Here is a 24781-nt window from a genome sequence, read left to right as displayed (position 1 = left end):
TTAACTGCCCAGAAGAATTTAAATTGAGGATTCTTCCCAGAAAAGGAGTTATTACCAAAGATAAATTTTATCTAAGCGGCCCCATCTATATGGCAGAGCAAACAACTAATTACCAAACATCTTGTTCTTCTTATCATCCAGTGAACGGCCCTCCCATGCTTGGAAGCACCTGGCCCCTATCCCATTCCTTAGCCCAGGATGACATGTATACCTTATTTACTTTTCTGTCCTTTAACTTCTTATGTATGTGGGGTCTCTGAGCCTCTCATATATGTGGGGATCCTGTATGTATGTATAAAATGTTATTTTCTCCTGTTAATCTGTCTCATATCAATTTAATTCTTAGACCAGCTAGAAGAACCTAGAAGGTTAGACGAAAAATTTTTTTTTCCTTCCCAATTCTATAACGTGGATGAACCTTGAAAACATTATCTCAAAAGAAAGAAACCAGGCACAAAAGGCCACATATTGTATGATCTCAATTATATGAAATATCCAGAATAGGCAAATCCATAGAGACAGAAAGGAAATAAGTGGTCACCAGGGGCTGAAGGGAGGGGAGAAGGATAGGAAGTGACTGCTTAATGGGAACAAGTTTCTTTTAGGGGTGATGAAAATATCCAGAAATGAAATGCTGGTTATGGTTACACAACTTTGTGAAAATACTATCAACCATTGAACGGTGTACTTTAAATGGGTGAATTATATGGAGAGTTATATCTCAATAAAAGAGCTAATGAAATGTAAATTATACATCAATACCCCTGGACTTTAGAAAAAGCTAATGAAAGCTTGTGGTGGAAGTTGGGAAATAAGAGAATATAAAGAAGAAGATATAATGCAAATTCAGACACCTGTAGAAATGCCACAAGTTTACAGAAAGATTTTTTTTAAAGAATTCAGTAATGCATTTTCAGAGATTAAAAAAAAAAAAAGTTCTGCACAATCAGTGATGCAAAATTAAGAGAAGTCCAGTGTGGACCCTACAACACTCAAGAGAAATGGGGCAGCCTTGAGAAGAACATGGAAGAGGTGCTACAAGAAGAAGGCTGGAGTAACGACATAGAGTGCTCAAGGAACAGCTTAAAAAATATCAGTCATCTCCGAACAAAAGAGAATAATTATAGGCCTACAAAGAAAATGACACTGGCGTCACAAGCAATTGTTTCATGCAACCAGTTATGAGAAGGAACACATGAGATGAAATAGACAATGGAGAGTTAGAAAATCTCCAGAATAAGAAAGTGAAAATCAGAGAAGACAGGGTATGACTATCTCTAAGGCAAACATCATGTTATTCATTGCTGAAAAACAGAGACTTCTTACGATCCAAGTTAAATAATGAAATATCAGCTATCCATGAACTGGAAGGAAAAAAGAAGTAGGAATGTAACTTTTGCTCATTGTAGATAGCCCAAGTTAACCTGGAAAATTAATTCAAACCTTGAAGCAGAAAACCCTTAGTGCACTTATGATCAGAGAGACACGTTCTGCAAGAACATGAGCAGAAAGCAGCAGAGGAAGGGAAGATATGTAAGCAGGGAATTCAACAAATGAAGGGTAAACTACAGAAAGTAAAGGCATCACATAAAGATCAATTTGCTGTCAACAGAGGACAAGCTTGTGACAACTGACTCCTTCCTGCGATACCAGAGGAGCTCTTCCCTAAAAAGCAGCCACCTCCCTGAGACAAAAAAAATAATACAGGAAAACCAACTGAGGAAACTATTTCAACAACCAATGGATATGGAGCAAATTATAAGACCTTATCAGCTACTCCCTCCCTGGAGAGGTTTTCTAAAAGCTGGCAGTGGTGCTGTGAGCCTATGCCCTAAGGGGAAGAACACTGCACTGCCTACTGAGGTATCTGTGAGATCTCTCCCTTTCCCTGACCCCGAATGGAAGAGAACCGAGAATGGATTATATGCTCAGGAGTGGTCCTCCACCTGATCCTAGGAACTGGCTGGATGTCAGAAAACACTGCTCCCTCTAACCTAAGACCTTGGGCAACGTTCAGGTAACTCCTCCTCTTTTATCCCATACATTTCAGAAATGCCTCTCATGAGTTCCCAGTAAGAGTACCCCATGGCCACCACCGGCTGGCCAATCTGGACTATCCCCTCAGTACAGTCACCTCAAGCACCTTCACCTTGCCTTCCTCACACTAACCTGGAGGGCCTCCATCTCAGCCCTAAGAGAAGGTGCCCCAGTCACCACCCATAATGGACCTGCCCTGTGGCCAAGAATGCCAGAGACCCTAACGGGTGAAGGGTGTGCATACATGGACCCACAGTAAAATACATTGTATTGGCGTTCTGACAAGACCACAAGGCTTCTCTACCAACGAGATCTTGACATTTTTGATGTGCACACTGCTTGGTGGATGAATGAAGCAACAACTCAGTAAATGAACAAGTAGCTCATTGCTGTAGACTGTAAGACATTCAGTGAGCAGGTCAGGTATGTGATCTACCTGAGCTGTACAGATGTTGCTGGTAGCCTTGTCTCTCCGGATGTGTTGCTCCCTGGTTTGAAGAGCAAGACGATACACTTCTTTTCCACTGGCATCTCTGGACCAGGAATAAAACATCCGGTTAGTACAGATCATCATAGCACCAGGAGTTGCCGTAAACAGAACTGCTTCTTTCCTTCCCACCTTGAAGTGAATTCAGCAAAATTACTTAGGTGCAAGGCCATAAAGAAACAATTTCTAAACCAATCTTCTTCTAAAGGGGACTGTTAATTTTCAGTTTGTACTTTGAGGATTTGAGGCACTGAGATATACACAATAAGCTGGGAACTTTAAAAGAAAATTTTCCAGGAATCACCCAGCCTAATAAAATGATGGTGATTGAGGATTAAACTTCACTCTGAGCTTCTTGGCAGACTCAGAGAAAAGGGAAATACCCAACAAAGGAAACAGAATTTCTATACTAGAAATCTAAAGCAACTATATGGCTATAAATAAAGGATGTTAACAACCTAACACTTGTCTCTAATAAAATTTCTCCTTTCTTAATACAATTAAAAATCTAGATAACCATAAAGATTCAGCAGTCTTAGCCTTTATTTCGTCAAACTCTCAGGTCCACTTTCCAGAAAGGTAAGAAGTTCAATACAAAAATCAGAAGATGAGGGCTTCCCCGGTGGCGCAGTGGTTGAGAATCTGCCTGCCAATGCAAGGGACACGGGTTCGAGCCCTGGTCTGGGAAGATCCCACATGCCGCGGAGCAACTAGGCCCGTGAGCCACAATTGCTGAGCCTGCGCGTCTGGAGCCTGTGCTCCGCAACAAGAGAAGTCGCGACAGTGAGAGGCCCACGCACCGCGATGAAGAGTGGTCCCCGCTTGCCACAACTAGAGAAAGCCCTCGCATAGAAACGAAGACCCAACACAGCCAAAAAAAAAAAAAAAAAAAAAAAATCAGAAGATGATAACTGATATATGAAACTCTTTTAAATTAGAAAACCCTCTGTCTCATCTGGTGAAGAGACATCATTGAAAGAAAATGTAATGTGAGAATACTTAAAGAAACTATTATTTTTTACATTAAAAAGCAAAGTGCCTTTTGCTATCATGTGACAAAGTGAAAGTATTTCAGAACTTCTCATCACCAGCACATCATTCACTAATTCAGACTCTTCATTTACATTAATAGCCCAGCTTTATGAAAGGTCAAAAACAATATGCTAAAGTTCCACAGTAATAATCATGGCATTCATCTCAATTCTTAACCCGAGGATTTTCATCAATGAGAAGCACTCAAGGAAGTACATTTGGAAATTACTCAAATGGCCAAAGGGCAGGCCTCTAGGAAATAATGTAGGTCACACCCAATGTGTGCATGGTAATCTCTTATTGCCCTTGTCTTTCTTTACATAGCCATGTGGCATGTTAATACTTCTGAGAAAGAAACTAGTTAGATATAAAACACACTTAAAATATTCAGTCTCTCAAGACTTTCATCAATCTAAAATTCATTTCTATGACTTCAATACAAATATGCTATAAATTGTACACATACTTTTCCAAATATGCACAAATTCATGGCATTCGAGAAAAGGTACATGGCATTTGAGAAGGGCCAGGTATGGGATAATGGTGTGTGTGTGTGTGTGTGTGTGTGTGTGTGTGTGTGTGTGTGTTGGGATGGGGTTGGGGGGTAGGTAGGGCATTGATACCCCAAACATTCATACCCCAAATACATTGTCTCTTCTGACTCTATGCTTACATTTCCTTAATCGACCCAAAATGGCCCAGTTAAATTCAAAGAGAAATCAACAACTTCTGTGATCAAGAGAAGGAGCAGGGAAAACCATAACCACAATAAAAGGGAAGAAACATGAGCTGCTTTACCTTGTTACCCCCACCATTCTTCCAGGCATCATCCTCACCAAACTTTCTCTGACAGCAAAAAAGGCTGCATGTGGTCCGCCATAGCCCAGAGGCACCCCAAATCTCTGTGAGCTGCCCAGGGCAACGTCCACCCCAAATTCTCCAGGAGGCCTCAGGATACACAGAGCTAGAAGGTCAGTAGCACAACAGGCCAAGCTCTAGAAAGGAAACAAGAGAAAATGGACAAGGTTTTGACCTTCCCTGAGACCAGTGGAAGGATAGCAAATTATCTCCATTATAGGCAGACTGGCAGAGTTGGTTCGTATCCTGTGAAATTTATTTACTCATTCATTCATTTAAAATATTTACTGAGTGCCTACCATGTGCCAGGAACCAGTGAAGAAAACAAACTTGAAAAAAAGAGGTTGGAAGGAGGCAGTTTTACCTTACCAAGCGATAAAGGTGTGGAAATTAAAACACAACAAAAAGAGTAACAATAATAGGGCTTCCCTGGTGGCGCAGTGGTTGGGAGTCTGCCTGCTAATGCAGGGGACGCGGGTTCGAGCCCTGGTCTGGGAAGATCCCACATGCCGCAGAGCGGCTGGGCCCGTGAGCCACAATTACTGAGCCTGCGCGTCTGGAGCTGTGCTCCGCAACAGGAGGGGCCGCGATGGTGAGAGGCCCGCGCACCGTGATGAGGAGTGGCCCCCGCTTGCCACAACTAGAGAAGGCCCTAGCACAGAAACGAAGACCCAACATAGCAATCAATCAATCAATCAATTAATCAATAAAAAAATAAATCTTTAAAAAAAAAAAAAAAAAAAAAATTTACTGAGTGCCTACCATGTGCCAGGAACCAGTGAAGAAAACAAACTTGAAAAAAAGAGGTTGGAAGGAGGCAGTTTTACCTTACCAAGCGATAAAGGTGTGGAAATTAAAACACAACAAAAAGAGTAACAATAATAGGGCTTCCCTGGTGGCGCAGTGGTTGAGAATCCGCCTGCCAATGCAGGGGACACGGGTTCGAGCCCTGGTCCAGGAAGATCCCACATGCCGCAGAGCAACTAAGCCCGTGCGCCACAACTACTGAGTCTGCGTTCTAGAGCCCGCGAGCCACAACTACTGAAGCCCACGCACCTAGAGCCTGTGCTCCGCACAAGAGAAGCCACCGCAATGAGAAGCCCACACACCGCAACAAAGAGTAGCCCATGCTCGCCGCGACTAGAGAAAGCCCACACGCAGCAACGAAGACCCAATGCAGCCAAAAAGAAATTAAACAAATAATTTTTTTTTTAAATCATGCTAAAAAGAGTAACAATAATAATTCAAAGTTGAGACACACCTCCATGGACCCCCCCAACAAGGAGAGGTTTGCCTACCCCAGCCTGATGGGCTCTCTCCACGAGCTCCGTGAAGTCTTCCACCTTCCCCTCGGTGTCTGGGTACTGGAACAGCACTCCACTGACATCTTTTCCACTGAAGTCCATTTCATGGGGTAACTTCAGCTCAATGAGGACTCCAGCATACCTGAAAAGACAGAAGACAAAGAACCACCATGCTTTTGGTTTACAGGGAAAGTCAAATCATCTACAGTTTCTTTTCCACGATAGAGCGTTCGTATGCTGTGTCCCTCCTCAGTGCCCCCACCCCCTACCCTATCCCAACACGCACACACCCCCATCCCACACCCAGCCCTTCAGTGGTAACTGTGCTTCACACCACTCACCTGCAGCCACCGTTAGCCCCTCCCCTCCCGCTTTCCTGTCAGAACCTGTGCCTGAGACAAGAGCAGAAACATGCCTTCCTAGGGCTAAAAAACCACCACCTGTAACTGCAGAGCCATTGCCACTTTGACCTTGGATAGGTCTTAGGTGAATGGAAAACCTCAGTAAGACAAGGAAGAAGGGGCTTCCCTGGTGGCGCAGTGGTTGAGAGTCTGCCTGCTAATGCAGGGGACACGGGTTCGAGCCCTGGCCTGGGAAGATCCCACATGCCGCGGAGCGGCTGGGCCCGTGAGCCACAACTGCTGAGCCTGCGCGTTTGGAGCCTGTGCTCCGCAACGAGAGAGGCCCGCGCATCGCGATGAAGAGTGGCCCCCACTTGCCACAACTGGAGAAAGCCCTCGCACAGAAACGAAGACGCAACACAGCCAAAATCAATCAATCAATCAATCAATCAAAAACATACGCATCTGATTCAAGATCCTCATTAAAAAAAAAAAAAGACAAGGAAGAAGACCTTCCTTAGGTTCCTGCAACTATCTAATTCCTATCATATGTCAGAAAACCACTTCTGAAGGAATGGTGGTATGGGATGGGGGAAAGGCTTTTACAAGGAGAAAACAAATAAACACACCCACATGTGGTAGTTGTGCTGTGTTTGTTTTATCTGATTACAGCACTTAAAAAATATAGTATGCTTTCATCTACATCATACTAAACTATGTATTATGTGGATTCCCTATGAGCCATGTTTGCAGGAATATATACAAAATCATAACAGTTGTGTGAGAGTTCCATTTTTACCCTGTGCTTTTCAAACTTTTCAAAACACTGTTGAAACAATTTTAATATTAATTTTCTTTTTAAAAATAAGGACACAAAACAATGTGTTCTTTTTGTCAAATATAAAGCAAAGGCGACCAAGCCTACTGTGTATTTTTCCCTGCATTCTAACACACCTTACTTACCAGTGAGGTCATGGGAAGAAAGTGGGAGGGAAAGCAAAATTCAATAACCTCAGCTTAAACCAGGTTCAACTCCAGTCAGTTTGGAAATTAGAGGAAGAAACAGCAGAGATGAGCATAACATTATCCCTGAGTTCAAAATACAAATAAAATTAATTACTTGGCTCGAGTCTGGACGACAGCTATTGTCTGTGAGTGGCAACGAGGGTCAACAAAAAACTTCCTCCTCTTGTTGTGTCTGTTGAAAAGAAAAATCACAATTCAAACACGAACATTAAAGAAATCAGAGTATCTTCTAAGAATGCAAAGCAAAGATGGTACTTAAGGAATGTCTGAGCATACGATAAAAAATGAGTCATTAATAACTAATAGTGACATTTCCTGATTAGAATTTCACTGAAATCCAATTCCCATTCTAACCCCATTTAGCAAAATCAATCTTAAACTGGTTTAAATTTTTTAAAATATACTATGAGGAAAAAGAAAGAAAAGGGTAGTGATTAGGTGCGAGTAGGAACAAAAAACTAAGTCTTCTAGATAAAATCATCTGAGAAGTTTATTGCCAAAGGAGCATTTAGAGATTATCTAAACCAAGTGTCCTCATTCAAAGGAAGCGGAGAAGAACTCAGATAGGTTGTGATACGTGCAGGTACCACACAGCTATGGAAGGAACTGCGTTGGGTCTAAGACCCAAATTCAGGAAGTTCTCTAACAGTCCATAGTTTCAGGAAACAAAACTGATGGGGATGCATAACACTTTGTGTATCACAAGCGCATCTGGGTAAAAAGAAATGAGTGGAGGATACAAGTATATTGTATAAAAAGAAAGATCCACATGACCAGTTAACAGCAAGTTTCTCAATGGAATGGGACTGAGAAACAGCAAGGTTTTACTTGTCATTATATCCTTCTCTACTATTTGAAATTTTCCACTATGAACAGGTATTATTCTTATAATAAGCATAAATTCAATACAGTAAGTAGAGTTGGGAGATACAAAATTAACTGTCCAATGCACAAAGCTCTTCAAAGTCTATATCTAAATAACTCTGGAGAGAAGAGCTATCTAAGCCTAAATGACCTTGGATGGAAACAAAAACAGTGCTATTGAAGAAAACATTTCCTAAAGATAAGAAACACAAGGCTGCTTCTCAAGGGTAAAATTAAATGCAGGATGGAAGGTATGAGAATTAAGAGAGAGGAAGCAAATCAAGCACTTGCAGAGTGTGCGTAGCCCAGTGACTCTATTAAGTTCAGGAGAGAACCCCTGACCCATCAACTACAAAGGTCTCAGCTTCTGCAAGTGTGAGATGAAAGCTCTTACTCAGAAAAAGGGGATGGAGGTGGGGGATGGGAGAGCAGCGAGAAGGTAGATGAGGAAGAGAGAATGTGAAAAGGAGTGAAAAGCTGAGAGTAGAATAGAAATGGCATTCCTTTCAGGCTGTCCCTAAGATGACCGGAAGAAGAGCCTGAACCCACCCCTGGGACTGCTTGGGAAGCAGAGGGCCTGGAACTTAGAGGCCTCCATATCTGCCCAGTGAGTTCGAGGTTCACAACTGCAACACTGTGATTTATAGGAAATAAATATTTGATCATTCAGATGACCAAGATACATTTCTCATATATATTTGGTCTTTGTCCACAGCTCCTGGCTCACAGCTCCCAAAACCATTGGAATTTTCTAAGTGTGAAAAGTGATCAAGGTGTCATTTGTAATGTTAATGAGGTGACTTTTGCATCCCACAGAGGAATGAGGGCTGGTTGCTAAAGGAGCCAACCGTGTGATTAGAGGGTTGGAACTTTCAGTTCTACACCCTGAGCTCCAGGGAAGGAAGAGGGGCTGGAGGCTGAATCAATTGCCAATGGCCAAGATTTAATCAATCGTGTCTATGTAATGAAGCCTCCATAAAAAACCCAAAGGGTAGGATTTGGAGAGCTTCTGGACTGGTGAACATGAGGAGATTTGGGAAGAATGGGGATCTCTGAGGGAGCATGGAAGCTCTGAGCCCTTTCAACATAGCCAGCCCTATGCACCCTTTCTGTCTGGCTATTCCTGAGTTATATCGTTTGATAATAAACTGCTTCTAGTAAGTAAAATGTTTCTCTGAGTTCTGTGCGCTGCTCTGAGGAGGGGGTCATGAAAATTCCAGTCGAGGAATACAGGTAACAACCTGTACTTGAGAATGGCATCCTGAGTTGGAGGAGGTTGTTGGAACCCCAATCTACAGCCAGTTGGTCAGAGGCACAAGTAACAACCTGGGCTTGCGACTTGTAGCTGAAGTAGGGCAGGGGTTGGGGGGTGGGGCGCAGTTTTATAAAACTGAGCCCTTAACCTGTGGAATCTGATGCCATCTCCAGGTAGATGGTGTCAGGATTGAGTTGAATTCTCAGATACCAGCAGATGTTTGTTCGTTTGTTTTCAGGTGTGAGAGGAATCCCTCTCCCTGACTGGAATTGGTACCAGAATCAATTTAACCACCCCTCAAGACTGTGGAAGCCAAGAAAGAGACTTACATGGGCATTCAGAGTGTAAACAAAGAATGTTGCCCGCCAGTTCCACAAGGATCAAGCCATTAGCCACTGCAGTCACCCAGTCAGTTGACTAGGGCCAGCCCCCCCAAAACCTCAGACAGACACATCATCAATGTGGGCAGATTTCCCTACCAGATGACCATCTACATGAGAATTCTACCTGGAAGGAAGGTAAACTCAAATGTATTCTCAAGGCAAAGAACAAAAGAAGGTGAGGAGCTGGAGAATGATTATTAACTAAATATTAACCAAAGTTAACCATGACCCAGCAATTCTACTCCTAGAAATGCATCCTCAGGAAATAATCAGAACTTTTGACAAAGATTTATCCTACAGATGCACAAAAATACCATTAATAACAGTGAAAAATGGGAACAAACAATGTATAACAATAGAGGTGAGGTTACATAAATTATGGTACTTCCATGCAAATGAATATTGCTATGTAGCCAATAAAAGCCACAGTTTAGAGAGCTGACTAAAGAAATGGGGAAATGTTCACAAAATATTGTTAAATAGAAAAAGAAAGCAAGCTATAAAACATTAAATACAACCTGAGAAGAATATTCTTCATAAAAGAGGGTGATACTTATTTACATATTACATTGCAGATTGCTAGTTCCTACCCAATATCCATTCTCCCTGTCACCCATAGTAACAGAACCCCAATATGTAGGGGGTGGCAATGTGCCCATCTGAAAAAAACTGCATTTCCCCAGGTCACTTGTAGGTAGGGGTGGTCAATGAAGCATAAGTAAATTGTTGAGTGGAGGCTTCCAAACCACTATTTAAAGAGAGCTTATTTCGCTAGAAGTACCCTTTACTTCTTCCTGAATGCAGGCGTCATGGCTAGAGCTCCAGCAGTCATCTTGTGACCAGGAGGACTGTGGACGGGACTGTTGTCTGCCACTGCAGTAAACAAAAAATGTTGCCCACCATCCCAGTTCTACAAGGATCAAGCCATTAGCCACTGTAACTGCCCACTGATGGTGCACCCTGAGAGGAATTCAGGATGGAGAAAAACAGGAAGTATTATCTGCTTTGGAGACTGGCTCAAGATAGTTAAGATGCATTTCTAAGGAATAATTTCAATGAGCCCAAACTCTTGCATCTTCCCATATATTGAAAAGCACTCACATCATTAACCTCAGATGTCTGTTCTTTGTGATTAGCAGTCATCTTTTGATGTTCGACTGCATGGTTTTTTCCAGCAAAAAACTCCTACATGTTCTGGCTCCTCCCTGACCTCTTCGGAGCAGTTCCTTGGAGCTGTGTGAGAGACTGTCTCCGGGGCTCTCATCCTTAGTAAGATCCCCAAATAAAACTTAACTTGCAACTTTTAGGTTGTATGTTTTTCTTCAGTCTACAGGATGAAAGCCTCGCACTAACGATGGCAAAGAGAGAGGGGCATTGGTCCTTGATACTATCTCGGAGTTGCTGTTAACATCCCTGAACTTAACATTATGTATGTGAAGAGCAAAATGTCTTTCTTTCATAATGTTAAACAATAAACAGCAGTGGCTTTTTTAAATGCACTATATTTCACATCTGTTTTGTTACCTCAACTAACTGGTATAATGATACTGATACAACATATCTCATAGACACAAATGTGTGTGTGTGTGATAGACAGAAAGAGGGGGCGGGGAAGAGAAAGAGAGAGAGAGAGGGAAAGAGGGACAAAGTCACTGGGCACTGACCGGAGCAGGGGAACCCCCGCCTGCACAGCAGTTGTGAGACTGGAAGACGTCCCTCCCCCTGAGGGAATCTCATGCTGGGCCTCTCACCTGTGGCAGAGCTGCATTGCCTCTGCAGCTGCGGTGGCCTCATCCAGCAGGGATGCATTAGCCATGTCCATGCCTGTGATGTCACACACCATGGTCTGGTAATTGAGTAAACTCTCCAGTCTCCCCTGAGACACCTCTGGCTGGTACGGAGTATACTGGGTGATCCTGTAAGGGACCCAAAACACTATGTCCAAACTGTGAATCCACTATTCAGAAAAAGCTCATGAAATACCTTCATTTTAGAATTCAGTATCTGAAAATTAAGTTTGCCTCTCTTGAGAATCATATAATACATCAATAAGCTTCCTTTTTGTCTTTTGTAAGGAAGCTCAGCATTAAATCATAGTAACAATATTATCCTTTGGGGATAATCAGTACTTACTTTTCTATCCCTCTAAATTACTTAATCTTACATTTCTATTTTAATGATCTTATTGTAAGTATGTTGTATTGTAAGTTGGCTCTTAAAATCCACTTGAGACTGCCTATGATATTATAAACAGAATAAAAAAAAAAAAAAGCTCACCACAACCACGGTTCACAATAGAAAAGTATCCAAGAATCAAATATCTAATACTCGAAACTTTTGGTTTTGGGGGAGAGGAGCTTTGTTTATACTAACCAGAAGTTCTATGTGCTCCTAAAAAATTAATAGAGGTCTATTTAAGAATTGTTGGGAATTCCCTGGCGGTACAGTGGTTGGGACTCCGCACTTTCATTGCCAAGGGCCCGGGTTCAATCCCTGGTCAGGGAACTAGGATCCCACAAGACGCGTGGCACAGCCAAAAAAAAAAGAATTGTCACTATCCAGTTATTAAAAGTCTATGGGGGGCTTCTCTGGTGGCGCAGTGGTTGAGAATCTGCCTGCCAATGCAGGGGACACGGGTTCGAGCCCTGGTCTGGGAAGATCCCACATGCCGCGGAGCGACTAAGCCCGTGAGCCACAACTACTGAGCCTGCGCGTCTGGAGCCTGTGCTCCGCAACGGGAGAGGCCACGATAGTGAGACGCCCGCGCACCGCGATGAAGAGTGGTCCCCACTTGCCGCAACTAGAGCAAGCCCTCGCACAGAAACGAAGACCCAACACAGCCATAAATAAATAAATAAATAAATAAATAAATAAATAAATAAATAAATAAAAAAGTCTATGGAAGTAGTAAACTCCATACCTATCAAAATTCAAGAATACTAATGTTAGAAGGCAGCGTAGACATGAATTCTAACCTTAAAATCCTCCAGTTATTAGCCAAAAATGTGTCTTTAGGTATGAGAGTTAACCCACTTAGTGACTTCATCACTTTTTTCATCCCTTCATTCATTCACTCATCCTACAGGTATTTACTGCATGTCTACTAAGTGCCAAAAACTATGATACGTTCTGGTGGCACGTCATAAGCAAGATGGGTAACAGTCCCTGATCTCAAGGAAAATATACTGTAGTGGGGAAAAAGAGATAAAAAATACATAAAATCATTTCAGAGTGATAAATATTTTAAAGAAAATAAAATAAGAGGAGAGAGGGTGGCTGAGGACTTGGAAAGAGCTGCTATCTTTTCACCAAGAATCCACCCCTGTACTAACAAAGTGTGTCAGATTGGGGGCTATGCTCCCACATGAGATTAACACTGTTTCATATCTCTATTGTTTTCATTCTTCCAAGCCTGAAGAGTATTAGGAAAAAAAATTTTTTTCAACCCCTTTTCCTTCTCTCCTGATCTGGTAATCACGTTCAGGATATTTCCACCTTTTTTTTTTTTCTTTTTTCTTTTCTGAAGGCTTTGAAATCAATGTCTTCTTACCTTTGAGGGGGAATAGAGTGGGGGAGATTGCCTTACCAAGCAGTACAATGTCAAGACTTTGAAATAATTTCCCTGAAACTTTCATTGGTATAGTTGTGTGTGTGTATGTGTGTGTGTGTGTGTGTGTGTGTGTTTGTACAGCAGAGTATGTTTTTGCTTAAATTAATTCCTTGAACAGCCTGGCTTAGCAACTGTAAATCAGTTTGCCAAATTCTAAGCGGGTGGTGAACTGGAATAAATGAAGCACACAATACATAATGCAGACAAAGTAGAAAGGGCATCTAAGCAGAAATGGCACACAAGAGGCACAGGCAAGGGGCCACTGTGACCTCAGATCAGATAAGATCTTCATACACAGCTACTCTGCCACCACAAAGACATATGCTTAGATAGCCTGGCTGACACGAAATTTTCATTTTACTCACAATCATTATTTGGCATACGGACAGACACACAAACTTATACACACACATACACAAACAAGCATGCATATGTATCAGCTAGCCCATGCAAAGAATTCATCACAGCACTGAACAGAATGTTGAAAAATGAGCAACAAACTCTCTATTAAAAGGAAAATGATTAAATAAATAAATGATTAAATAAATAAATTAAATAATAAAATTTAATTAATTAATTAAATAGACAATATGCATATAATACTATGGATTGTGAAAATGATATGTAAAAATATTTTCTGATATAGAAGACGCTCATGATACGTTAATTTAAAAAGTAAAATGTAAAATACTACAATCCTATTTTTGTAAATTTGTAAAAACGGGAACCAAAATGTAAACAGTGATTTTCTCTGGGTGGCAAGATTAACCATAATTTTTACTTTCTTTTTATTATATGTTCTAAATTTTAAAGACATTGGCTACCATTTATTAACCATCTTCTGTGTGTCAGGAACATGTTTACAACCTTTTTTTGCTGATTATGTGATGCATGCTCTTTGTAAAAAGTTGGAAAATTGAGATAACTACTGAGAAAATAAAATCACCCATAATCCCAGAACTCCAAGATAACAATAGTTAACATTTAGGTACATTTCTTTTCAGTCGTTTTTTCTTTTTCTTTTCCTGCTCATTTTTCTGTTGTGTTGTTTGCCCCTTTTCTTGTTAATTTGTGACTTTTCTATATACATTCTTTTTTTTTTCTCTAGCTTTATTGAAGTATAATTCACTTATACTTACGTATAATTCACTTAATATAATATGTGTATATTAAAAGTGTACAACATGATGTTTTTTTTTTTTTGTTTTGTTTTTTTTTTTTTAGAAATTCACGTTCTTTTATTTATTTATTTATTTATTTATGACTGTGTTGGGTCTTCGTTTCTGTGCGAGGGCTTTCTCTAGTTGTGGCAAGTGGGGACCACTCTTCATCGCGGTGCGCGGGCCTCTCACCATCGCGGCCTCTCTTGTTGCGGAGCACAGGCTCCAGACGCACAGGCTCAGTAATTGTGGCTCACGGGCCCAGTTGCTCCGTGGCATGTGGGATCTTCCCAGACCAGGGCTCGAACCCGTGTCCCCTGCATTGGCAGGCAGATTCTCAACCACTGCGCCACCAGGGAAGCCCCAACATGATGTTTTGATATACGTATACTTTGTGAAATGACTACCACAATCAGGTTAATTAATTTCAGTCTCTTTTTGACATCACAATCATATTTATACTTCAAAGTAAGATGGTACTCTGTATAAAGTTGCGTCTCGATTTTTTTTCTGTTAACATTATTCCATGGACAATTTCTAATAACTTTAAATATTATTCAGAAATATGCATTTGATTGTTATGTGTTATTAAATCATTTATCATAATTTATTTAACAAATCCCATCAAGTTGAACATTATTTTTGGTTTTTAAATATTAGAAATAGCATAACAGTGAACATCCTTATCTTTGTATTATTTCCTTAGGATAAATTCCTAGATTCCTATCTTTGTATTATTTCCTTAGGATAAATCCCTAGATATGGAATTTCAAATCATAAGGTGTGTGATAATCCATTTCAAATCTTTCGGTACATATGCCATGTTTTTCTCTAGACAGTTCACACCATTCTGTATTCCCTTAAGTAATACAGTGATTCACAGGTTTCCCTGTATCTTCACCAATGCCAAGTATTAAGAAGCTCTGGGTGTCAACCTAAATTCTCTAATTTATTACCTGTGAACTGGGACAAGTCACTAAACCTCTCACTGCCAATTTCTCTTGGCCATCAATGGAGATAACATCACCCATATCAGATATTATCTTAACACTCAAGTCCAATTAACATACATAAAGCATTTTGGAAATGGTAAAGTCCGTCCCAAATGCTGGTTGTTTTGAAACGTTTTTATCCTCTGTTCGGGTCTTAGAAATTTTTTTTTAAACACTCATAGACTTCTCCCAAAGGATCTATTCATACTTCTATTCAGATATTATTAGATATTTCTACTTGGAAACAATTTCTTTCTGGAAATTCATCACATCCCATGTCAGCATCACATTCCCTATCCTTCCTCCAACCAGATCGCCAAACAAGGTAGTTTCTTTTCTTAAATATTCTTGGGCTTCCCTGGTGGCGCAGTGGTTGAGAATCTGCCTGCCAATGCAGGGGACACGGGTTCGAGCCCTGGGCTGGGAAGATCCCACATGCCACGGAGCAACTAGGCCCGTGAGCCACAACTACTGAGCCCACGTGTCTGGAGCTTGTGCTCCGCAACAAGAGAGGCCGCGACAGTGAGAGGCCCGCGCACCGCGATGAAGAGTGGCCCCCACTTGCCACAACTTGAGAAAGCCCACGCACAGAAACTAAGACCCAACACAGCCAAAAATAAATAAATAAATAATTTAAAAAATATATATATTCTTATTCCTTCAAAGTTACCACTATCATGCCAATTCTCAAGGTAAAAACTCCAGATTTTTTTAGGCCCAAATGATGACCAATTGCCATTAGTCTTCCTTCCGACGTCCTATATCCACCCCTTTGTTGCCTTACTAGCCTAGCACAGTGCTTAAAATAGGAAATTATCTAATATTTCTGGTGCAAATGCATGTGTTTGACTTTCCTGCTCAAATGGGGATGGCTCCCCAGTTACCTGCAAGAAAAAGCCCCAAACCTCCCAAACACAGTCCTTCATACCTGAGACCATGCTATTCCTTTGCTCACAGACTTTGGGATTTAATATTCCCCCTCCCTTGTTCAGCCGTTCTCTCCTTGCTCAAAGTCCAAGCTTAGGCTGATGCTAATTAGCACTGCTAAAAGGAGAGAGTTTTAAAATTTTTCTTGCAGAGATGACAAATACATGATCCTACTTCTTTTACTTGTAAACTTCTTTTATAATCCACACTTTTTTTTTACACTAATAAACAGACATAAACGGTCTTAAAAATCATCTATTAATGGACACGTATTGGTGAGTCTCAAGCCTGGAGATACTAAACAAACCCTCATTTCAGGAGAAAAATGCTAGCACAGGGCCTGCCATCCTGCATAAAAGGGTTTAGTTGCCTCAGGCAAAACGGTGATCAAGAAAATGTCCGTAATCTACAATTTCTATGTTCCAACTGATATTTAACGCAATTGATTTCTGTTTCTAGATATATTTTAATATTAAAACCCAAAAAGTATCTGCATATCCAAGAAGGCATTCTGTTCCGCTCAAAAAGGATGCATGATATATTCAACATGGCATTAACATTTATTCCAAAATAATCAGTATTCTCTACGATTTTAACCAAAAAAGGCGTGGGGGAGTTGCAGGAAGACAAACATTCATGAGATTCTCTCATTTAATCCCAGTGCCAGCATTACACAAAGCAGAAATAGTTACAAGGGAAATGTAAGTGTTTTGATATTAGTTAACTGATATTATCAGCAATAGAAAATTTCAAAAAGTAGACCCCATAAAATATATTCTAGGCCTAATGTAAATCTTCTTGTAAGAGCCCAAATGTTTGTATTCTCTGGAGGCTATGTTACCCATTTATTTTCACCTCACGTCACCGGAATTTGTTGGTTCCATCTCTATGGCAACCATTCAGAAGGGTGATAATGTGAAGTCTACCCACGCTCATGTGCACAGCCCTCCCTATCAGGACTGGCAAGGGCCAGTATCACCCTCTGTTTCAGATCAGCTTTCGGAGAATGCAAAGGAACAATACTTAAAATGCACCCCAAAACCAGAACTGAAAAGCAAAGAACAACACTGTCTCCCTCTCAAAACTCTGGCGGATCCTAAAGTAAATGAACATATCCACTCACAGCCAGGAAGCAATATGGTGAATATTCTGTGCGGCCACCAAGAGCGAAGACAGCTGGCCAGTATTCAGACGGCTGGAATGCTGCAGCCCATTCATGTACTTAGGAGGCTTGTTTTGTAAGAAGGAGGAGACAGGCCATTTGCTTTTGAAATCAAACTTGGGAGTTTACCATCCAAACTTTTACCAATACCCCAGGGGAAAAGAAGCCCTCAGCAATACAAATACCTTCACACGTGTTCACACACACACAAACACACACACACACACAAAGCAGAAAAACTACTTCTTTGACAGTTCATTCCTGTTCTCCTATTAATAAAGAAATGGAGCATATTGAAACCAAAAGCAATGCAGGAGTGATTAGGCCAACAGATCTGGCTTCTATAATGATGAGACGTGAATCACTGCATCTAGGACAAACACCCTCACCAACCAGGATTACCTTTGCATTTATGCAAAAGCAGACAAAAGATGCAAAGGCGCTGTGCCTCCCACCCAGTCTAACCTATGCCCTGAGCTACACACATGTCTTGGTCCTCAGACCTACAGGTCTGGGCTTTAGGCACCAGATGAAGGCCTGCTGTGCTGACGGCCCAACACATATTCACCTCACAGACTCAAACACACAGAAACCGCTATGTTTGTTTGAGTGTAAGTTCAAACAGAGTGTAAGTTCAGAGTGTAAGTTCACCTATGGTAAGTAGTCAAAACAGTACATCTAGTCCTAGTACTAAGAACACCTTGTGCAAAGTTTAAAATTACGTAGGGTATCAGGTTTACTCTCTAAAATGTCAAAATTGTCAACGTTTGTAATCTTAGATGGGGCTGCATATTTCTCTGTGTGTTTGTGTGTGTGTGTGTGTGTGTGTGTGTGTGTGTGTGTTAGAGGTGACTAGATGTTTTAAAGGGAGAATGAGGGAGTGGGGAGGGGAATGAGCAGGGACTCAGTAGAGTCTGGGAAATGAAAATTTACAAAAACAGGAAGGGGGCCGCCCACATGAAACCCATCTGGGTTTGCTAACTGGTGCTCATAGAAGTTAGGCTCCTCCTAGATGACGGTACTGGTCATGCAGGGAATTAAAGGTAAGTAAAAACAGGGCTTCAAATGTGAAATATTATGTCAGAAACGATACTGTGACCAATTTAAAGGAAGGATATTTCTATGCAGAAAAAAAAAGTTCTTAAGCTCCCCAAATATTCCAAAGATATTTATGTTTATTGTTTTAAATTGAAATAGAAAAACTGCATTAGATAGATACAATGTTTGTATTTTAGTGATTCCAGAGTTTAGTTCCAATATGTGTACCTTAAAATATAAGTATCTGTGATCAAATTTTATGGAAATTTTAATCCTTATTACCTTAAATACTTCTCCAGTAGAAGATGAAACCTGAATTATTTCCCATGCTATGCTCAGGTATAAATTTTGTTTCTAAGAAGCAAAGGAAGTTCATTACCACCAGTAATAAGTTTAACTTTGAGAAGCAAGGGAAGTTTGCTTAAAGAGATAGCATTTAAAAAATCACTTTCTGATGAATTATTTAAAAATACTAAACCAACATTTGATAATATCCCTATTTTCAAAATAAATCTGCCAAAACAAAATCATAATGACTATGTGCTCCTCATTATAATTTACCTCATTATTATTTATAATACTCTTACATAGAATAAAATCATCAATTTCAGGGGGGCAAACGTGATTGCTATAAGCTCCAGAAATGTGTAATTTGTAAGAAAACTGTATTCCCATGAAATCAAAACACCTGTATCTCTTACCAAATTTTGAACTGTTTAAATATCATACTTTATTATCTGCTATTCTGATTGAGCAAGAATAATGAAGCTCAAAGGATGACAAAATTAGGTTGTATGATATAATAAAATATGTATTATTATTGTTAAAAAAAAAAAAAAAAGAAGTTAGGCTCCTACCCAACCTCAGAAGCTGGGAGACACGGACCCCATCTTCAGGAGTTGACTAGAACAAACAGTAAATTTGGGGGGTAGCTTTGAGTCTTCTCAGGCAGGCACTTACTTCTGTTTTTGAGGAAAAAAATGGACTAACAGCTGTCTCAATAGTCTGTCATAGGATGGCAGGTGGATAGCTTCTTATATGAGGCGATTATACTGAAATGAGAATTTTGGTCACTTGATTCAAATTAACTCTGATAGAATTTTATTAAATAAAACCTATTTTTAAAACAGATGTGAAGTGTTCAGCAAATGTTTAAGATATATTGCTGTGGAGCACGTGCTTAGTATTTCAAAGGAGGCAATTCCGTGCTTTCCCACGGGGGGGTCCACATTCCCTTTACTAAAGTTGATTTTTTTTCTATATGCTAACCTAAAAGATAGTCTCTGCATCTTGCTATAAATACCTTTGAATTGCAGAGGCAATCACTTTGTCCTTGCATAATAATGGTCCTACTAAAAATTAAATCTACCTCGTACACCAACGAACTTAAAAAAAAAAAAAAAAATCACCCAGGAAGTATCAAAGCCTTCCCAGGCTTGGTTTGTTTCTATGCTAGAGATGGTAAGTGCACACATTCCTTTGGAGATAAGGTTATCAGTTGAAATAAAGTTTCAATTCAAAGATGCTGGTGTATACAATGGCACTGATCCAAAAACAAGAGAAAGAAAGGCCCAGGGGTCCCCATCTTTCCTCCTCCATAGTCAGACAATATTTCCCAGTGGGCAGAAGAAGCAGATGCTCTGATCTGCTCTCAGGCACCTTTGAAGCCACGGTCTTTGCCCGTTAAGAAGTACCCAAGGTGTTTTCTGGTTTAGTGTATACTAGGACGTGAACCTCTGTTTCCTTCTTTCTATCATACAGCAAACAGGAATGGAAAAGCAAGATAGCATGGACGTTTTCCTCAAGTGCAGGAGAAACATTTTCATTTTGTGCAACCTGTGCCAGCCAGAGTGGGCAGGGACAAGAACACCCCCTACCCCACCCCCTAGAGGACTAGGAATGAGTCACCTGATAGGTGAGGTGGAAGCAGAACAAGTAACAGCATTAACAGCTCAGGCTTGTCTTTGATTGTTTCTAGAAGAGCCTGTTCACAGAATACACATGTTCTCTTTCTCTACAAAGTGCTAAGTAATAAAGGGAACATTTTCATCTCCATCTACCTGATACAACGTCTTCTTTTTTCAGTTGGTCATAAACCCAGAATATTGGTTTGGGGCAGGGGAGGGGGGTATAATTAACTGTAGCTCCTAAAATCCTGAGAGAAGACAATGGACCAAGATTTTGACTCACTGAGTAATCTCAGACAGCCTAAAATCCTAGTGTCTCCAAAGAATAAAGCCCTGAATCTGCCCAACTGCAGGTTTGATATCTTGCTCAAAAACGCTCACTGAGAACAAACACGGAGTCAGCAAGAGGAAGAGATGCCCAGCATCCACAATTCTGAGCTCTAGATTATTTTATGGGAATAAAAGTGGAAAGAAGCTTCTAAGTCCTCTACATTTGAGTAAGGAAATCTCCCAAGCCAGAGAAAGCCAGGTAGGTTCCTGCAGGTTACGGATAGCACTAGAGTATGGGTGTCAGTGCGCAAGTTCTGAGGCTTTGAGGGGTGGGGACACAGAAAGAGTCATGCAAAACAAATCACAGCACTCCTGTTTTTCATCAAGAAATACATTACCATCCTGAGTTCTCCAGTAAGTTCCGCAAAATTGTCTGTGGCACTGAGCAGTTATAATAGCCCATGCCAATATATGATCTCCAGATCTGGTTCTTGCTGGAAATAGCATGCAGCGTTGCAAGGATTTCATTTTCACCTGATTGTGGGAAAGAGAGAAATGTTACAGAGAGAAAATGTCTCAAAAGAGAGCTCTAGTTATAGTTTAAAGCCCTAGTTTTGTTTGAATATTGACATGAGGAGAACAGCTATATGGAAAATATAAGAATCATCCGCTCAGCAACACTAAGTACTAGATGCAGGAACCTGAAACATCCCCAAACAGCACTCAATTACTCCTCAAGGTTGGTTCCTCATAATTTTTTTTGGCTCTTCTTTTTTCGGCTTTGTCAGAATTTCCCAGTTTTGACACCTGCCTCATTCCAGTTTTCTTCTGTTCCTTTACATGTTTTATTTACACCAAATAAAAATTCTGTTCTTAGTAAAATATTTTTCCTTTTATTTTTTTTTTGGGGGGGGGTTAATTTATTTTATTTATTTTTGGCCACGTTGGGTCTTTGTTGCTGCACATGGGCTTTCTCTAGTTGCAGAGAGTGGGTGCTTCTCTTCGTTGCAGCGCGCGGGCTTCTCACTGCGGTGGCTTCTCTTGTTGCGGAGCATGGGCTCTAGGCGCGTGGGCTTCAGTAGTTGTGGCTCGGGGGCTCTCGAGCGCAGGCTCAGTAGTTGTGGTGCATGGGCTTAGTTGCTCCGCGGCATGTGGGATCTTCCTGGAGCAGCGCCTGAACCCATGTCCCCTGCATTGGCAGGCGGATTCTCAACCACTGCACCACCAGGGAAGCCCTGTTTTCCCTTTTAAATTGCCTTATACCAATAGTTGGCATGTCTTAAATAACACATGACCTACATTATTCTCTAAAATTGCCGTGCTAATTCTGACACTTTTTCCTGTGTGTCACTGAAAGGGCTACTTATAAAAGGCCCTTCACTCAACCAAGAAAATATCAGTTATAATAAAAGACCCAGGACTTCCCTGGTGGCGCAGTGGTTAAGAATCCGCCTGCCAACGCAGGGGACATGGGTTCGAGCCCTGGTCCAGGAAGATCCCACACGCCACGGAGCAACTAAGCCCATGCGCCACAACTACTGAGCCTGCGCTCTAGAGCCCGCGAGCCACAACTACTGAAGCCCGTGCACCTAGAGCCCGTGCTCCTCAACAAGAGAAACCACTGCAATGAGAAGCCCACGCACCACAACAAAGAGTAGCCCCCGCTCGCCGCAACTAGAGAAAGCCCGCGTGCAGCAACAAAGACCCAACGCAGCCAAAAATAAAAAATATAAATAAATAAATAAATTTATAAAAAAAAATAATAATAAAAGACCCACATGCAGGGTTTTTTTTAATATTTATTTATTTTCCTTATTTTTTCCCCCTTTGGTTTTATTTTTGGCTGTGTCAGGTCTTAGCTGCAGCACATGGGATTTTCCTTTTGTCATGAGGCATGCGGGATCTTTCGTTACAGTGCACAGGCTCTTTGTTGTGGCTCATGGGCTTTTCTCTAGTTGTGGCACTCAGGCTTCTCTCTAGTTGTTGCATGCGGGTTTTCTCTTCCCTAGTTGTGGCGTGCGGGCTCCAGGGCGCGTGGGCTCTGTTGTTTGCGGCACATGGGCTCTCTCATTGAGGCGCATGAGCTCAATAGTTGTGGTGCCCGGGCTTAGTTGCCCTGCAGCATGTGGGATCTTAGTTCCCTGACCAGGGATCGAACCTGCGTCCCCTGCACTGGAAGGCGGATTCTTCACCACTGGACCACCAGGAAAGTCTTGACCAGCATTTTCATTAGGGAACTAGGTAATTAAGGAGGAATTATAAAAGTCCTCGGATGCAGATGAGACCCTATTTTGGGTCATGCATGTAATAACAGCATCTGACATTTTGAGCACTTACTCTTTGCCAGGAATTGTACCAAATGCTTTCCACATCGCTTTGGAAACTAAGGCTTGAAGAGAACCACTCACCTAAGGCTACACGGTTTTAAATTAGCTACCCAGACTAACTCCAGCTTCCACACTTTCCTGAATGGGCCAGATTTCGAACTGCTACATGTATAGCACTTATACTGAAAGATACTTTCTAGATACAAATGACCTTACCTGGTTCTTTCTCTGCCCCTCTGCATATAGTTAGATCATGCTACTAAAATTTAACTGAGATTTAACTACTTAGGCAAATGTCTGCCCCCTTTAAGATCTTACAGACTCAGGAACTTCCCTGGTGGTCCAGTGGTAAAGAATCCACCTTCCAATGCAGGGGATGCAGGTTCAATTCCTGGTTGGGGACTAAGATCCCACACGCCACGGGGCAAGTAAGCCCGCGTGCCACAACTACTGAGCCCGCGCGCCTCAACTAGAGCCCGCGAGCCACAAACTACAGAGCCCACGCGCTCTGGACCCTGCGCACCACAACTACAGAGCCTGTGCGCCACAACTAGAGAGAAGCCCACGTGCCACAACAAAAGATCCCACATGCCTCAACAAGGACCCAACATAGCCAAAAAAAAAAAAAAAAAAAAAATTAGGGACTCAGTCACTAAATCTTGGAATTGATTGATTTTATTGTTACAGATCTAGGTACAACAATCTCTAAAACGGCAAACTGGCTAGGAAGATGCTTCAGGATGTTTTAATTCTACTGAACTCTGTGACTGTTATTCTCATTAATCCTTCTTTATCTTCACTGAAAACACTGTCACCTTCCATCCTACCCTCCCATCCCACTTGCTTTCACAGTAAATAAATTCACAAGAGATGTATCATTTTGCCAGACTAACAAAAGAGAGGAGTAAGTATCAGTTTACACGTATCGGTTTCATGAGTAAATACAACCCTACTGCCTTATGATGGACAATCTTGCCTTCTTCCATGGAAAACTTAGGAACTATAGGTGAGAGTACAATAAAACAATATCTGAGGAGATACGCAAGTACAGCATCCTTAGGAACAATCATGCAAGAAATCCAATCACTTCCCAAAATCTTCTTAGGGCAGAGTGATTAAGAAGCCCAGTAGGAGGGGAAATTAGCAGTGCCTGGCCCACACCCAATTCAGCAAGGCCAGCTTCAATCAAGATCCTGTGCAAGACGGACAGGTCCCTGTTCCATATTATGCCATGAGGACAAAAGGTCCAGCTCTCAAATGAGAACAGTCTTTGAAGGACTTTGTCAAATTAAGAGTTTAACCTTTGAGGGGCTTCCCTGGTGGCGCAGTGGTTGAGAATCTGCCTGCCAATGCAGGGGACACGGGTTCGAGCCCTGGTCTGGGAAGATCCCACATGCCGCGGAGCAACTAAGCCCGTGAGCCACAACTACTGAGCCTGCGCGTCTGGAGCCTGTGCCCTGCAACAAGAGAGGCCGCGACAGTGAAAGGCCCACGCACCGCGATGAAGAGTGGCGCCCGCTTGCCACAACTGGAGAAAGTCCTCGCACAGGAACGAGGACCCAACACAGCCAAAAATAAATAAATTAATTAATTAATAAAAAAAAGAAAAAAAAAAGTTTAACCTTTGAGAGTCATAGAGTATTGAGTAATATGATTTTTTTTCTACATTACAGAAATATAATTCTATTGGTAGTGTGGATAGGTCAGAGAGGAGACTCTGGAAACAGGGGGATATGGTAAGAGGCCAGCACAATAGTCCAGGAGGGAGATGGTCCAGGGAGTGTTATGGGTTAAAGGGTTA

General features: G+C 41.5%; 1 protein-coding gene across 1 annotated transcript in view; it reads right to left on the bottom strand.

The window, feature by feature from the left end:
- Nucleotides 1-24781, bottom strand: part of GLDC (glycine decarboxylase) — a 109133-nt gene that overhangs the window by 66344 nt on the left and 18008 nt on the right. Inside the window, exons 3-8 of the mRNA XM_007186003.2 lie at nucleotides 21052-21187; nucleotides 11339-11503; nucleotides 7180-7257; nucleotides 5713-5860; nucleotides 4355-4551; nucleotides 2474-2570 (exon numbers count right to left, since the gene is read on the bottom strand). Coding sequence (XP_007186065.2) covers nucleotides 2474-2570; nucleotides 4355-4551; nucleotides 5713-5860; nucleotides 7180-7257; nucleotides 11339-11503; nucleotides 21052-21187 — 821 coding nt within the window. The remainder of the gene's footprint in view (nucleotides 1-2473; nucleotides 2571-4354; nucleotides 4552-5712; nucleotides 5861-7179; nucleotides 7258-11338; nucleotides 11504-21051; nucleotides 21188-24781) is intronic.

Source organism: Balaenoptera acutorostrata, chromosome 6 (genome assembly GCF_949987535.1).
Source record: "Balaenoptera acutorostrata chromosome 6, mBalAcu1.1, whole genome shotgun sequence".
In the NCBI taxonomy this organism is placed as follows: Eukaryota; Metazoa; Chordata; class Mammalia; order Artiodactyla; family Balaenopteridae; genus Balaenoptera; species Balaenoptera acutorostrata.
Note: the sequence above shows the minus strand (reverse complement) of the source record. Positions and strands in the feature narration are given on the sequence as shown.